General features: G+C 36.6%; 1 protein-coding gene across 1 annotated transcript in view; it reads right to left on the bottom strand.

Annotated features, from left to right (window-relative positions):
* Nucleotides 1-14,453, bottom strand: part of LOC104525660 (EVI5-like protein) — a 72,268-nt gene that overhangs the window by 40,514 nt on the left and 17,301 nt on the right. Inside the window, exons 11-15 of the mRNA XM_010168876.2 lie at nt 13,802-13,862; nt 11,841-11,894; nt 9,455-9,487; nt 8,745-8,891; nt 1,515-1,649 (exon numbers count right to left, since the gene is read on the bottom strand). Of these exons, the coding sequence (XP_010167178.2) occupies nt 1,515-1,649; nt 8,745-8,891; nt 9,455-9,487; nt 11,841-11,894; nt 13,802-13,862 (430 nt within the window). The remainder of the gene's footprint in view (nt 1-1,514; nt 1,650-8,744; nt 8,892-9,454; nt 9,488-11,840; nt 11,895-13,801; nt 13,863-14,453) is intronic.

The raw sequence follows: 14,453 nt of genomic DNA, 5'->3' as shown, positions 1-14,453 counted from the left end.
GATTTGGGGAGAGTAAAACAGTTATAAATGTATAGTAATGGAAGTCTGGGAAAGAAACAGAGGGGAAGAAAAAGAACATAGTCTGCCTAACTACAATATCCTTCTATCAAATGATTAGTATTTGAGAACCATACCCAAAGTTGAACTGCGCTTCATCACTTTCTACTGTATTTCTCAGTAGTAATTTTCAGCCAAATCAAGCATTATTGTAGATATGCAATACTGTGACAGCTGCTAGGTTTTCTTGAGAGTAAAGTACATTATTAACACTAACAGAGCACAGCACAACAGCAATTTATTAGCATCTCTGTGTTTCAAATAATGGGATCCAAGTATTGGTAAATATAGGAAGTGATAGGGTGTGTTTCTGAACATTTACATCACTATCAGTATAGCCATGCAAGTCTTGGGTTATTGAGCAGGATTTTCCCAGATTACATGACATCACTAACAGCAGTAAAGAGATGTATTTGCAGGAATTTGAGAGTTAACTTCAGTCATTTTCTCACATGCCTAAGTTCATTATGGACAGACTGAAACACTACATCTCAGTTTGTCTGGTACACTGGAATTTGCCCCACCATTCCAGTTTTTCTTCACATTTAAGTTTTCAGTGTATGCTCCCTTCATGCTGAGGAAGGTTAGGTAAAGAAGTAGTCTCTTTTTGAACTTTGAAAAATACCTTAGATCCTGAATTCTTACCAATGTTCAGTACAGTAAAAACTACCACACTACTAACCTGTCAGACTCCCATCAAGCCCCTCAGATAATTAAAAAAGTAAACTCATTACTCCAGTAGGTTAATCTAATTAGTAAATGATGAGTATACAGGTCTTTAAAATTTCCATGAGGAAACAATTCCCAAAACCAATACAACAGGACCTGAAAAGCATGCTTTATGTTAGGTCAATTAGTGCGGTTTTAATTTCCTTTTTTCTATTTTATTTTGCAATTAGGTTTTTCTTCAAAGAAAGGTAAACATTTGACAGCTGGTTTGAGTACAGCTTGAACTTTGGCATCAGCGAGTTACAAGCTAGGATGGCAACCAAAAAGCAGTAGAGATTTTGATACTAAACAGTGGAGGCATTCTTTCCCTGTCCATACTGGGACAAAGTGGGAAACACTCAAGACCTGGGAATGGTAATGTTGAACTCTTTCCTCCTCCCCTCCCAAACTATTTAGTTTCACATCACCTCAATGTTCACCCTAAGCCTACTGCTCTTGTTGCAAGATATAATTCTGAGATGATGTTTCCTGTAAAGACTACATCAGAATCCAAGCTTTCCACTGCAGTGGGCTTCAGGAACAGGAGAAAAGTGATCTGTTCTTCACAAACTTTTCCCAGTGCAAAGAGGTCTTGGTTTTCTTTCCTATATTAACTTCAGGTTTGAAAAGCATCTCACAGCCATGAAAATATAGAAGAGAAGAATCTAGAGCACAGTTATGCAAAGAAATACAGGTACCTGTATTCTGTTTCTACTGCTACTTTATACAAGGGTCCTGGTTTGGTTTACCTTTTCCATCTCTAGAACTTTATCTTGCATCTCCTTCAGGGCACAATGGGATTCAGCTTCACTCAGCCTGGCTTGGACCAGCTCTTTTTCCAGCTGTAGCACAAAGTCTTCACTGTATCGTGAACTGCATTTATGCTACAAAGTTTGCAGAAATATGTTTAGTATGAAGCACAGATGGTTTGAAAGGGGTTTTATCTGCCAGATTTGGAGTGAGAAGTACATTCAAATGTTTAACATTAGGAATACTAGCTTAAGATCAACAGAAGCGCTTACCTTATACAAGTCTACTATCATGTCCACCCAGACTGCTAACAATAAAACCCCTGGTGCTACGCCTCTTAAACAACTGCACCTCCACACAGCCAAGTGTGTGAGACCAAACTGAAACCCCTACTAGCACTTATGAGCAATAAACTCACGATTTCCTCTCATTGTTACCCAAACTGAAGAATTCTCAAAGGGCTTGTGATTATTTTGTGATATGCTGAAAAAGATGCTTAGGAAAGACTAACTAATTACAAGGTTAATACAAGTATCTCTTGATCTCTACTCACTTAAACTCTGATTCAACATAAGCCTTCCATAATCTTGGGTTTAAAATTAAGTAATCTAAGCTTCAATGCACAGTCACTTTGGTTTGCCCCTTTCTTCCACTCCAATCCTTGACTGTCGTTTCCTCATACTATACATACTCTTTCTGAGATTCTCTTCTCAGGCAAGCCCTGTGGAGTTATGAGAAAAATCCAGGCACAAGTAGCAGTATAACCCCTTCTCGACAGACAGCATAGGCCCAAGCTACAAAGAAATTTGGTTCTTTCCATACAGAACTTACTCCAAGACTATCTCCAACCAGCTTTGCACACCCAAGCACATTCCCTCAGTAATAAAACAGCAGTTCAGAACTTAAGATCACCCTTTCCAAACTTCAGGGGGAAGGTAAAAAACCCACAGTTCTGCTCAAGTAAGTTAATTCACCATTAACTTATTTCTTGACTGTTGATTAGCTGGAGTTAAAAGTGAGATCTATCCCTTCACTTGCTAAAGCACAATTTCATGAAACTGCATCCTTCAACAGATACATCCAACTGAAGTCATACTAAACATTTGTTTACATGTTAAATTCTTAAATTTCTTCTCAAAAGCCCCACTGAACTTTCTACTCCACTCAATAGTGACAAAATACATTTTATTCCTTTCTTGGGCCACTTCAAAATGACTTGAGATTCACCACAGATTGTCAGACTTGCTTCACAGGCCAAGCCATCCTAAATCAGCATTTAAATTTCTGACTTAGGAAAAAAAATGGATGTTGAAATCACAGAATCACAGTTGTTTAGTTACTGGGTATACATCACTACCATGAAAATTAAGTTGAAAGAGAAATCATTTACCACATCTTTGGTGCCCTAACTACTTTGTGAAGAATAAATACTATACTTTGATTCACAGATTAAGTTTTATTCAATTAACAACACAACTTTAAAATCCATAGAGTATTCATTATACTAAAGATACAACTATTATTTATTTTATGTTTGCATCAAACAATATAGTTTTCTGCATCTAAAAACGTCGACAAAATTAACAGAAAAGTCTTCAGTTCCATATGCTTCTGTTAGGGTGAGACTTCTAAGGCACAAACCAAAGGCAAACAGGAAAAAACAAGGATTTACCACATGTAACTACATAGTCAAGGAAATGGGTTTTTATCTATTTTTTTTACTTCTGCATGCCCATTAGAAGCCTTTCATCATGACTTACAGTACAATCCAAATTCAAGAGCTACACTAACCAACATTAGTGTTACAATTTATTTTATTTCTCATATATGTGTCTACAGGGCGCTACAATGGATGGGGCATATCCAAAGCATTAAATGGCAAATATAGTTCATGCCACCAGTCTTTAGTGCCATTTAGACTATCTATTTAAGTGCTCATCCTACTTAACTGTGCAGTTGAACACACACAGAATGCTTAAGGTACAAAGATCGTACTATATTTAATATTAATTTTCCCTCATACAATACTAATTTAATTCATATTAATGAACTGTGAACACACACAGTGTCTTTGCCTTAGCAAGCAGTGGAGGTAGCCCTGATTATAGCATCAGGAGAGGATGGGTGGATGATGCTGATGCATTTCAACAACTGCTCCCTATAAGCAGCATATGTAACAACATGCAGTCACAGAGAACGGGCAACAGCTTTTTCTTATCCCCTGGCTGTTTGTACAAGTTCATCAGATGATACACACAGCAACTTAAATGGACTCTATGCTTCTTGTTCCAGATTCTGCTTATGATACATATGGAACAAGAAGGAACGCAGTGTGCTTTCTTCAGGTAAGAAGTCTTCTTGTACTTTCCAGGAAATTGAGAGAAAACAGCAGATTGAAGAGCTGAATACATCCTGATTTTGCAACAGTATGTAAGTGTACTCTAAATAGTTTTGGACTGCAAAAACCTCTCTGATGCTTGTCAAATAATAAGTAATGGAGAGTGTAAGAAAAGTTACTTATCCAGTTTCAGGCACAAGTCATGCCTTCTTTAAATCTGTGTTTAGATGTTGCCTGCCTAAAGAATATGCTAGGAGTACTTATCCATTTAGCCATAACAAACTTTAAATCCAGTCTTGACACATTGGCAAAAAAATACAGCCAAGATCAAAACAGATTTAAAAAGCAATATTCACAAGTTCAAAGCTGTGATTTTGCTCCTTAAAAAACCCCATGATTTTATTAATTTAGTATATATGGGTAACAAGTTTATAGTCAAAACAATGTTTGAAAGCTTCCACTTTAAGACTAACTTTAGCAAAAAACCTCCTTTTATATATTTGCCTTAAGCCTTAGAATTTGTGATAAAAACCACAATGTGAATCTACATTTCCAGGCACCAGACAAACGTTTTAATCACAGTAACACTGTTTTTCTTGGCTGTGTTGAAAAGATGTCTGCAATATCAAACACAAAAAATGTAGTTCTACAGTTATTTAAATCTGAAAGAAACAAGTCCTTGCTTGGACCAGTCCACAACTGGATTTATTTTCCCTGCAACTTTTCTTAAAACCTCAGAAATATTAATATCTCAGACACTGACACAACCATTCCTAATATTTTGGCCGATGACAGATTATTACACGTTACAGGACACATTATGACACGTTATGACACGTTATTATGCACGTTACAGAATGCTTTTCTAGTACTCTATACTGAAGGGCAATTAACAGATTACTCAGCAGCCGCCCAGCTAACGTTGTTTGCACATTTAAGCACTAACTGTAGTACTCTACTAAATACAGTATTTTTATTTACTGCTTTTTGGTTGCAAATCAGAACGTAATATTAAAAAGTACATTGTAAAATAAAGTGAAGCCTTCCATAAGGTTGCAACACTCACGCACAAGCATACATTCTCTATATCAATTATTACGCTCTTAATTATCATCACCCATTTTAGCATGAGTTCCTGAAAAGAAACTATGCATTATGGAGTTGCTGTACACAGCTAAGTACCGTTCTCTTCAAAATCCTTCGGGCAAATGTTTAGGTAGCTGAAGCACTGAACTCCAAGAGCAATTCAGAATATTGTTAACTTTACAATTACCTTTTCCTAATTATCAATATAAAAAACTGCACAGGTTATATACGCTGTTTTTAAAAACCTTACACTGACAGAGTTGCTCTCTGAGATGTAAAAGTTCACAAAGTAAAATGAAGTGTGATGTCTCCATCTCAAACATTATTTTCCACTTCCTTTTCCCCTTCCAAATGACCTTAAATACATTCAGAAATATGGAGAATACATTTGATGACACTTAATATGCAATTTTATTATATGAACATTAGTACCATTTTCAGGTCATCTGGGAGAAGTACTATAGCAGAACTTCCTTTCACTAAGAAACAATGGTAAAAAGAACCTCTCAAAGTAGACTCAACACTTCGTAATAAAGTCATTCTGGTTCAACTAAAAACTCTCTACAAATACTTCAGCACAAGAAAAAATAATGGTGCACGTAATTTGCGCTTCTGGTGTTGGACTTCAGTCAAAAAGTACTTCTCTAGCCATCTCTGTAGTCAGCCTTACAAAGAAGTGCTGCAACGGAGCATTTCTTCCTACACACACGTCCTGTAGGCACCTTCAAGACTTACCCTTAAGCCATCCAACTTGTGTTATCAAATCTCATAGAACAGATAAGAATAAAGCCTAGATTATATTTAAATACAAATGCATAACCTTTTTACAAAGGATATGTTAGCCTTCTTGAATATACTATAATTTAGATAATATTTTTGCTACCAACAAAACAAAAACCCTACTCTTATCTCTCCTGCCTTCTTGAGTTACACGTAAAAGTGGGTTGTGTTTTGTTTTCTTTTTTTAAATCCTATAGTGTTCTTCAAAAGACGCAGACACAAATATCCTTAGGCAGTTCTTTTCATGTATTCCTACTCAGAAATTCATATCCAAACTTTACAGTTTCTATCATAATGAAACAGACAACTCAAGATTGGAAAAGATGTAATTATAAAATATGTAGGATAGATGCTGTACCTTTAATAAGTACAGATAAACTATATGTAGCCATAAGTTCACCATGCAATCATTTTTGCTAATCAGACAGAACTGAAATAATTGGAGAATAAAACATCAAAGCAAATATTTGTAAGAAAATCCTGAAGAGGAGTACTGCCAACAGCAAAGCTTCTGGCACTAGGAAGTGGCAAAAAGTTTTATCAGTGTACTCAAAGTGAAACGCCAAAACTCAAAAGAAATTGATGGATTTCCACTAGGTGGTACCCTAAGCGCACACAGCTCTTCACATGTGTTGGAAAGACAGTTAAAAGCCTGTTCAATTACCAGTCTTACCAATACAGCAAAATCTAGGGAACTACCAAATGAAACCATCTTAACACTCTCACCACGTAGTCTAACTTAATTCAGGTGGTCCTCAAAACCTCAGTACTATTCCTTACACTTCAGAATTAGTCAGCTACTAGGGACAAATCCTTCTATAACCACATAGTTTTAGAGCCTCAGTTCAGAGCATAGTCAGACTATTTCCTATAATCATGTTCACACTTAAGTGGAAGAAATCAAGGCTGCAAGCATGCAGGATAGGAAGTGTGACTCTTAAATTAACTGGCCATTCTCCACTTTACTTATGCTCCACTCCTGCAGTACTGGTCCAACCTTCTGCCCTCACAGCTCCAATCCAGCCAATTTTGCAATCCACAGTTATCTATAGTTTTGCCCAGGACCAGTTCCCAGGCGCAGACAAGCTGCTAGGCATCCCCACTATTGCTACTTAATAAGGTCCCCAGCATAATTAAAAGCATTAGCTTTAAAAGTTGTATTACCTATCAATTAGCTAATAGATGAATATAGCATTTTAGTCTCTTTAATAACTTCTAATTGAGTACAGGTAAGTAATATGGATGCCTCCAAAAACACATTCCAAAAGCACATGTACTATTGTAATATGAGAGGAAACAGCTGGTTACCCAGGTCTATAAATATTTCTTATTTTATTTCACTTGAAAGATTACAACGTATCTAAAATTTTGGAAAGCATCACTAGAACATCCCCATCTTCCTAATCATATTTACTTCATGTTTTTTTCCCCTAAAGAAATTGCTGAAGTTAAATTAAAAGTAGAATTACACATTAGAGTAACAGCTCATTAATATCTTTTAAAATAGGTGCAAGGAGTTGTCTCTTTTTTACACTGAAATGCATTAAACAGACATCATAATGTCGAGGATTGGTTAGCTGACAAGGGTCACATAGACATACTGTAGATGGCTGACCAGGATTTTGGGAAACATCGGACTCTGTTAGTCTGAAGTGCTGGGGTGGTAAGGACACGCTGTTCTTGACTGCAGCTGCTATACGATAACAGCATGCTTACGGTCAGCTAAGGCATGGGAACTTAAGGGAGTAAGCAACCAAGAATGAAGAACTAGGGGAGGGGTTGACGTTTAGGATAGCGACCAATTAATTAGTTAGGTTACAGAATACGTATGATCTCATTAAGAACTGTATAAGTATGCTGAACACTAATCAATAAACGAAGCTTGCTGATCGCTCACATTGGGTGGTCGAGTTTTCCCACTGCGACATAATAAACTATTTCTATAATGTTGCATTTGACTTCCGATTTCTTTTCATTCTAACAGTAAATCTCATCTCCACCTTCCAAGATGAGACAAAAGTATTTCCAGAGCTTTAGTGGAAGATGTGTAAAACAAACTGCTGTACTGCCTGTAAGGGATGTGGTAAGCAGCTGCAGTATGCTTTAGTTCTAAAAAGTTGTATTTCATACACGCGAAATGCCCAGGGCTTCAGACAAGTACTTGGATACCACTTACTTAAAACAATATGAACATATTCACATCAACACTGCTAGCACACAGTTTCTTCAGCAAGTGAAGGCTGATGAAATTGCTTCCCTCCCTCTCTCAAGAGAGGATACTGAGCACTTTGTAAGTGACATTTAGAGTTTAACTTCCGTCTCACAGTAACAGTCTGAAGTCTTGCACATTATACTCCCTAAAACACATAGCACATACACAGTACTACATACAGCCACTAAAAGCTATTTTCCTCCTCTGTGTGCAAAAAACCCCCACACCTTTTCATAAAAAGTCCTGTAGTTCCAAACTCAGAAACAACACCTTTCTATTTTTTTTGCAAGCAGCAAATTTAAAGCACGCTAGGAAAAAAAAATATAGGTACGCAGAAGAAATGTTAACGTGGATGAGACTGACTTAAATGAGGAGCTGGGTAAAAGCATTATGAGTCAAGTCTCACATCTGAGCATTCAGTGTGACACACTCTGCAATGGCTAGATTCTTATCAATAGGAGCTACCAAAGGTTGGGTGTGGGTTTTTGTTAGTATTTCTTTGGTGGTGGTGGGTTTTCAGGTTGGGTTTTTTGTTGTTGCTGTTCAGTTTTTGGCTTGGTGTGTTTTGTTGGGGGTTTGTTTTTTGGTTTGGGTTTTTTTTTAAGCTAATAACTTATTTCTATCCAGGGTTAGGCATCTCATCTATCAGTAAGAACAGACCAAAATATTACTTAGTCCAATTTGTGTAATTTTAAGAACGCAATTCACAATGAACAAGCATTTACAAAGACAGCACGGAGACCATGTCATGATGAGCAAAAATAAACACAAGTGAGTGAAAAAGAGGAGATGATGTGCTGCCAGGCTCCTTACCCATTGCTGCTGCTGTTGGAGCTCCCTGATGGTATTCTCAGCTTGCTCCAGTTTAGTAATGGCCTCATCACTCTGCTGTTTGATGGTGGCCAGCTCCCGTTTTATGAGGTAGTTTTCCTCTGCCTCCTGGGCCCTTGTCACTTGTCCCTTAGGACATAATTTATTTCTTTAAGCAATTGAGGACAAATCCAAGAAAGAGTGCCTTTGTGATGCTTAGCTGCTTATTTCATCAGATCGGTTTTGCAAACACCATCGAGTAAAATTGGTAGAAATTTTAGGACAAGGTAGTATTAAACAGCTGCTTTAGTACTTTATTACAGAGTCCAGCGTCCATTTAGCAAGCACAATTGTGTACTTGCATTTAATAAAATTCCTTTCATGCAATATTACTCAGTTGTACATGCACAGATTTAAGTTCGTAATATTCAATTTCAGTGTTAACACAGTGTCATAGAATCTATTTGTCATAGGAAATTGTACCAAAAAATTACATCAGGTTAGGAAAAATATTATAACGTGCAGGAATTGAATTTATCTATTTTTAGTAAACAAAATTAAACAAATTTCTAGCAAGAGATTAGCTCTATATTTATTCCAAATCAGCAAGGCAGGGATAGAGGTACAGCATGCAACTATGCATGCACCAAAGCAGTTTGGGGTTTTTTGAGAGCAGGAAGCGAGTCATACAGTAAAAGACTAAAAGACTATACCTGTATCAATCTATCTGCCAAGGAAGCACTTTCCTACAAAGGAAAAATTCAGATATGAATAAGGAAAGGAAAAACCAAAAAACAAAGGGGTGATAATAGTGACAAAAAGACAAGAGCTGAAAGAAAGAAAATGCCCAAATTCTACCCATTTTTTGTACCAACTCTTTTTTTGCAAAATTAATAACTCTTCATACAAATTAAGGCAACTCAGTCTGAGAGTCCTGGGAAGCAGCTTTCTCTGCAGTAGGTTTAACACAGTCCATCTTTGATATAAGATGGTCTCAAAGCCAGATTTCCATAACACTTAAAATTTGCCTACAGAAGACTGGGTATTTCTATCTGAACGGCTTGCTTCCCTAATTAACAAGAGTTACTGATACATTGTCTGATACAATCTAGTAGATGGATGCAAGATGTTGTCTACAGTCCCTCCACAACATGAAAGGAAGGCATAATTTGAGCACAAAGGACTCCACTAAGCACTGAGGCATTCATGCAGAACTAAAGCTTCCAAAAAGATGAAGCAGGGAAGTTAAATGGTGCAAACTGACAGACACAAGTAGAAAATTTCAACTATGACAGCTAAGATTTTTTTTTTACTGAACTTTTGCAGTAACTCAATTGAGCAGTTCATAGATTCTCTTTTCTTGCCAAAGTTTTGTAAGAAAGAAATATTCATTTATACACACTGACAAGCACTACATTCTGTCCTCTGCCCAAGCTGCACATTTAATTAATTTCTACTCTATCACCCTTGAAAGCACTCAATTTTTGCAGATTCTACTACAGAACACATGTATTCACAGACCAGCTTTGTCCTTGCAACTTTTATTAAAAATTAAAGTTCAAATTGGTTGATAAAAGCTATCATTTAGAAGTTAAGGAAAAATGTTTGTCATTAAGGTACACTAAGGAAATCACAAATAAATCATACAGGTTATAATGAGGAAAAAATATTTTAAGATAAAAATAAGTTTCCAACAGAAGAACTGAATGTGTTTGTTCACACTTTATGATCTTTTTTTCAGATGCTGTGATGATAGCAATCTTCAGAAATTCTTATTAACAGATAACATTTTCCCATTTCAAAATGCTCTAACTCCAGTCAGAACAGAAAATATTAAGTACAGAATTTGCAAAAGCATTAGTGTCTGACAGTTCATCATGGGCTTCCTAATTAAAAAAAAAAAAATCTGATTTCCAACCCATGCAAGTTAAGTACAAAACAGTGATATTCACTATTATAAACTTGCCAAGAGTATTGAAATGATTTTATCAGCACTTCAATATTAGAAACAAAAATGTTTATAAAATTGTATTTTTGGTCACAACTTTCACAATGTCCTCTTTATGTGTGTTTTCCAAACTAAACTCAAAAATTAATTAAAATTTGACATAGATTGACTGTTTTTCCAAGAAACTAATGGATTTAACATCTGAAGTCTGACATCTTTCAATTACGTCACTGTACATTGAACCTTCAAAATTTTCTTCCCTATGAAACATGAACAACTCTGCAACTCACAAAAGCATTCCATTTCATTTTGAAAGATAGCTGCTATTGGTGATTAGGATGGACAAGAATGTTCTCATTCTAGAGCAGACCAGCACAGATGCAATCTGTCATGGGAAGCATGGTACCAGGATAGAGGAGAGGCCACTGGAGAACAATGCCTGTACGTTGGCAATGTATCGACAACAGTTACCATGCATACTTTTAAAGTTATATCCAGTTACACAGAAGCCTAGCAAAACTCTATGCCAGAGCATGTCTGTGAGAAATAAGTCTTAAAAGATATTCTCCCCGCCATATACCCGAAATTGCTACAAATATTCAAAAGTCTGTAAAACAAATTAATGTCAGCAGACTTCCTGTACTGAATGTTGCAACAACACTCCTCTCCTGTTATTTTTGCTAGCAATTAAATCCATCTGCATTCATCTCCATCTCTCTCTCTGGTCTTTGGTAGGTCTGTCATTTTGCTCCTATGTAAAAACAACCTGCAACTTCAGATTTTCAAAAGTGAGGATACTCTCACAATAACCTCTTTTCCACCCAAGCAGTCCACTATTTCATGTAGTCTTCTGGACTTTGAACAGATGCTTCTAATTCAGAAAGAAAACAGTACAAAAGTTGGGTATGTCAAAATGTTTGATTTCATATTCACTAAGAGCCAGAGCTTCTGACAACATTCTACATTTACAAGCATTGACCCTAACTGCTTTGTTATTGCCGTGCTATTTGGCTAAGCACTGCTAGTTAATACCATAGATTAGCAGAGAGAACAGTAAGCTGTAATTCTGAGATTCCCATTTCATATAATAAAATTGCCATCAATTTAAGTATAAATTAACACAGATTAAATCTAATGACCAACATACTTACTTTTTCTAATGTTTCAATGCGCTGCTTTAGGAGTCTGTTTTCAGTTCGTAACCTCTGGAAGGCAAACAGGTCAGAATTGGGTTTCTCAAGTTATGAATTGGAAGTCTGATAAAAGCCAAGCGAGCTAACCATGTTTTAACCTCATCACATCTATGAAAATCAATATAAATACAAAAATAATTAGTGACCTTTTTAACATCCTTTCATATGATGTACTAACTCAAAACATGAGTTTAAACAGCTTGATACAGCAAAGATGAGAGAGTCTTGTGTTATGCTAAAGAATCTGTGTTGCATTAGATGAAAGCAGTATGTCTGCAGGTGAACCACAGGGCTTAACCACACAGACCTGACAGGCTCCCCTTCAAAAACAGTGCCAGATACCATCTTCAGGTTAAAGGGCATGAAAGTGCACTCCCTGCACTAGGACAAGCTAATGAGATAGCTACAAGGTTTCCTTCCTTTTCCTCCCAGTAATTTGTGTTAAATTATATAATAATATTTATTTAATCTGTAATGTTATATTGAGAATTATTTACCTCAGATGCCCCAGAAGTGAGAAAGAATTGTATGGAATTGCATATTTTACCCATGCATTGCCTATAAATTTTAGCAGTCAGTGCTCAGATAGAGAAGATCTGCATCCCTCTGAACAGAGCCATAGATATCAGTTCAGTTGATACTTTACTCAGCCAGGCTAAGAGGCAGACTCAATGTGGTTGTTTTTCCATCTCCCTAAAATAGCAGAGCTTCCTAGGAGTAAGTTAGAAATGGTTTATACAAGGTCCCAAAGCAGGGCCTAGGAACAGACAGCTTGGAGTTGTTGGGATGGTTTGGTTGTTGGTTTGGTTTTTGTTGTTGAGTTTTTTTGTTTGGGTTTTTTTTTGGGGGGGGGAGTAGGAAAGGATTTGAAATAAGTTAAAATACTAGTATCTAAAGTTAGTTATCTTTCAAATGCTTTTATTCTGTCCTATTCTGCAGAGAGCTGTCATTTGTATCCTGCAAATCTTCTGATTTGAGATGCCATTACAGCAGGTCCTAGCACCGCTAACTGCCATGCTGCCTGTTACAACAGCCACACACTGCCTGAGAAGCCTTGCAACACCTTTGTGCTCCCAAGTGCGTGTCACTGAATGTCTCTGAAGAACCGATGCCTTAGAAACTGATACTGAAAGGCAAAATGAGTAGCAGTGGACAGGAAGAAGGAATGCTGTACTGCACTCCCTCTACTAAGCTTTGTATACTACACTTGCCCATCATTTTTCTCACTGCCTTTTCTCATGGAACTGGCTAAAAACATGATGCAAGGAAGCAAATCCAGATCAAGCACCATGCTGTGAAAAAAAACATGAAAAAGGAAAAAAAAAAGCAGCAAAAGCCTATTTAGGCCGTAAAAGCAAAAAGATGCAGCGATGAAGTAGGTCAGTTAGTAAAAGGGAAACAAACTGCGCTTGCAGGGTGGGTTTTTCCCACATTATGTATCAATTGCAGAAGCTCCAAAAGAAGGAGTGACTGCAGACAGAAGACACTCAATCTTGAGTCCAATGCATTAAGAAAAATCAAGATCTCACAATCAATGATAAACTAATCAAGTGCATTCTGATAAACTCTACCTTAACATGTGTTTTACAAACCTCCTGTGTGGGACATCCACATCTAAACCAGCACATTTGTAACCTCTGGTAAACAAGGCCATCTTTAATCAAGCTTTAGTCGGCAGAAAATAATTAAAATATTAAAATAATGAAAACTAAGTACAGCAGGTCTCTATCAAAGATTTTTCTTTAAGTGTCCACAGTCTCAATAATTTCACTATGAACAGACATCCCAAATACAAATGCTGAAATAAAAGAATGTGGGGGCTTCAATTACATATTCTGCTACATATACAAAATCAAATATGTAACCCCACACCTAGGAAATAAACTGGTCCATAAATAAATTAGTTGAGGTTCTCTTACTTTAATTTCAACTTGTTCTTCCATTTCTTTTGTCTTTATTGTAGTGTATTCCTTTTCTAACCTAAAAATTAGAAATGGTAAATTATGATTACAAAAACTGGCTAACTTACTTGATGTAATGCCTAACAAACAACAGTAGAACAGAGATACAGATTATTGATATTTCCACTGTTTAAGTGGCCACTTGAAATGCACACCTGTAAATATTTAGACTGGACATTAAATTTAAACACAGACTTCTGTAGATATGAACAGACTGAACTAGCACTGTAAAGTGCAAGTGCATGCTTGTATACATTTACAGTGGCAATGATTTGGAGCTACTCTGTAATAACCACTCAATGTAATTATACAATAATCCATTCAATAGATTCAGTCAAAAGAAAACAGCTTGGAAGACAGAAAGATGCAGTGAGATTTGAGACAAAGATCTTACACATCAAAAACAATTTTGGCCCCTCTCCAGCAAACCACAAAATTGTCCCCACTGGAAAAGAAGAAACAAGCTGAGATATGCAAGGCCTCTACAGAAGGCAACCAAGGAAGTTTAGACCTGGAATGGTAGGATTTTAAATTACACACACTTATATTTGCTTTCAGAGAAAACGTTTCTCCTGAAAGCTTTGTTACTAGTTCTATTTTAGAGAAGACT

This window comes from Antrostomus carolinensis, unplaced genomic scaffold (assembly GCF_000700745.2).
Source record: "Antrostomus carolinensis isolate BGI_N321 unplaced genomic scaffold, ASM70074v2 scaffold9095, whole genome shotgun sequence".
NCBI classification, from domain to species: Eukaryota; Metazoa; Chordata; class Aves; order Caprimulgiformes; family Caprimulgidae; genus Antrostomus; species Antrostomus carolinensis.
This window is presented reverse-complemented; position numbering and strand designations above follow the sequence as displayed.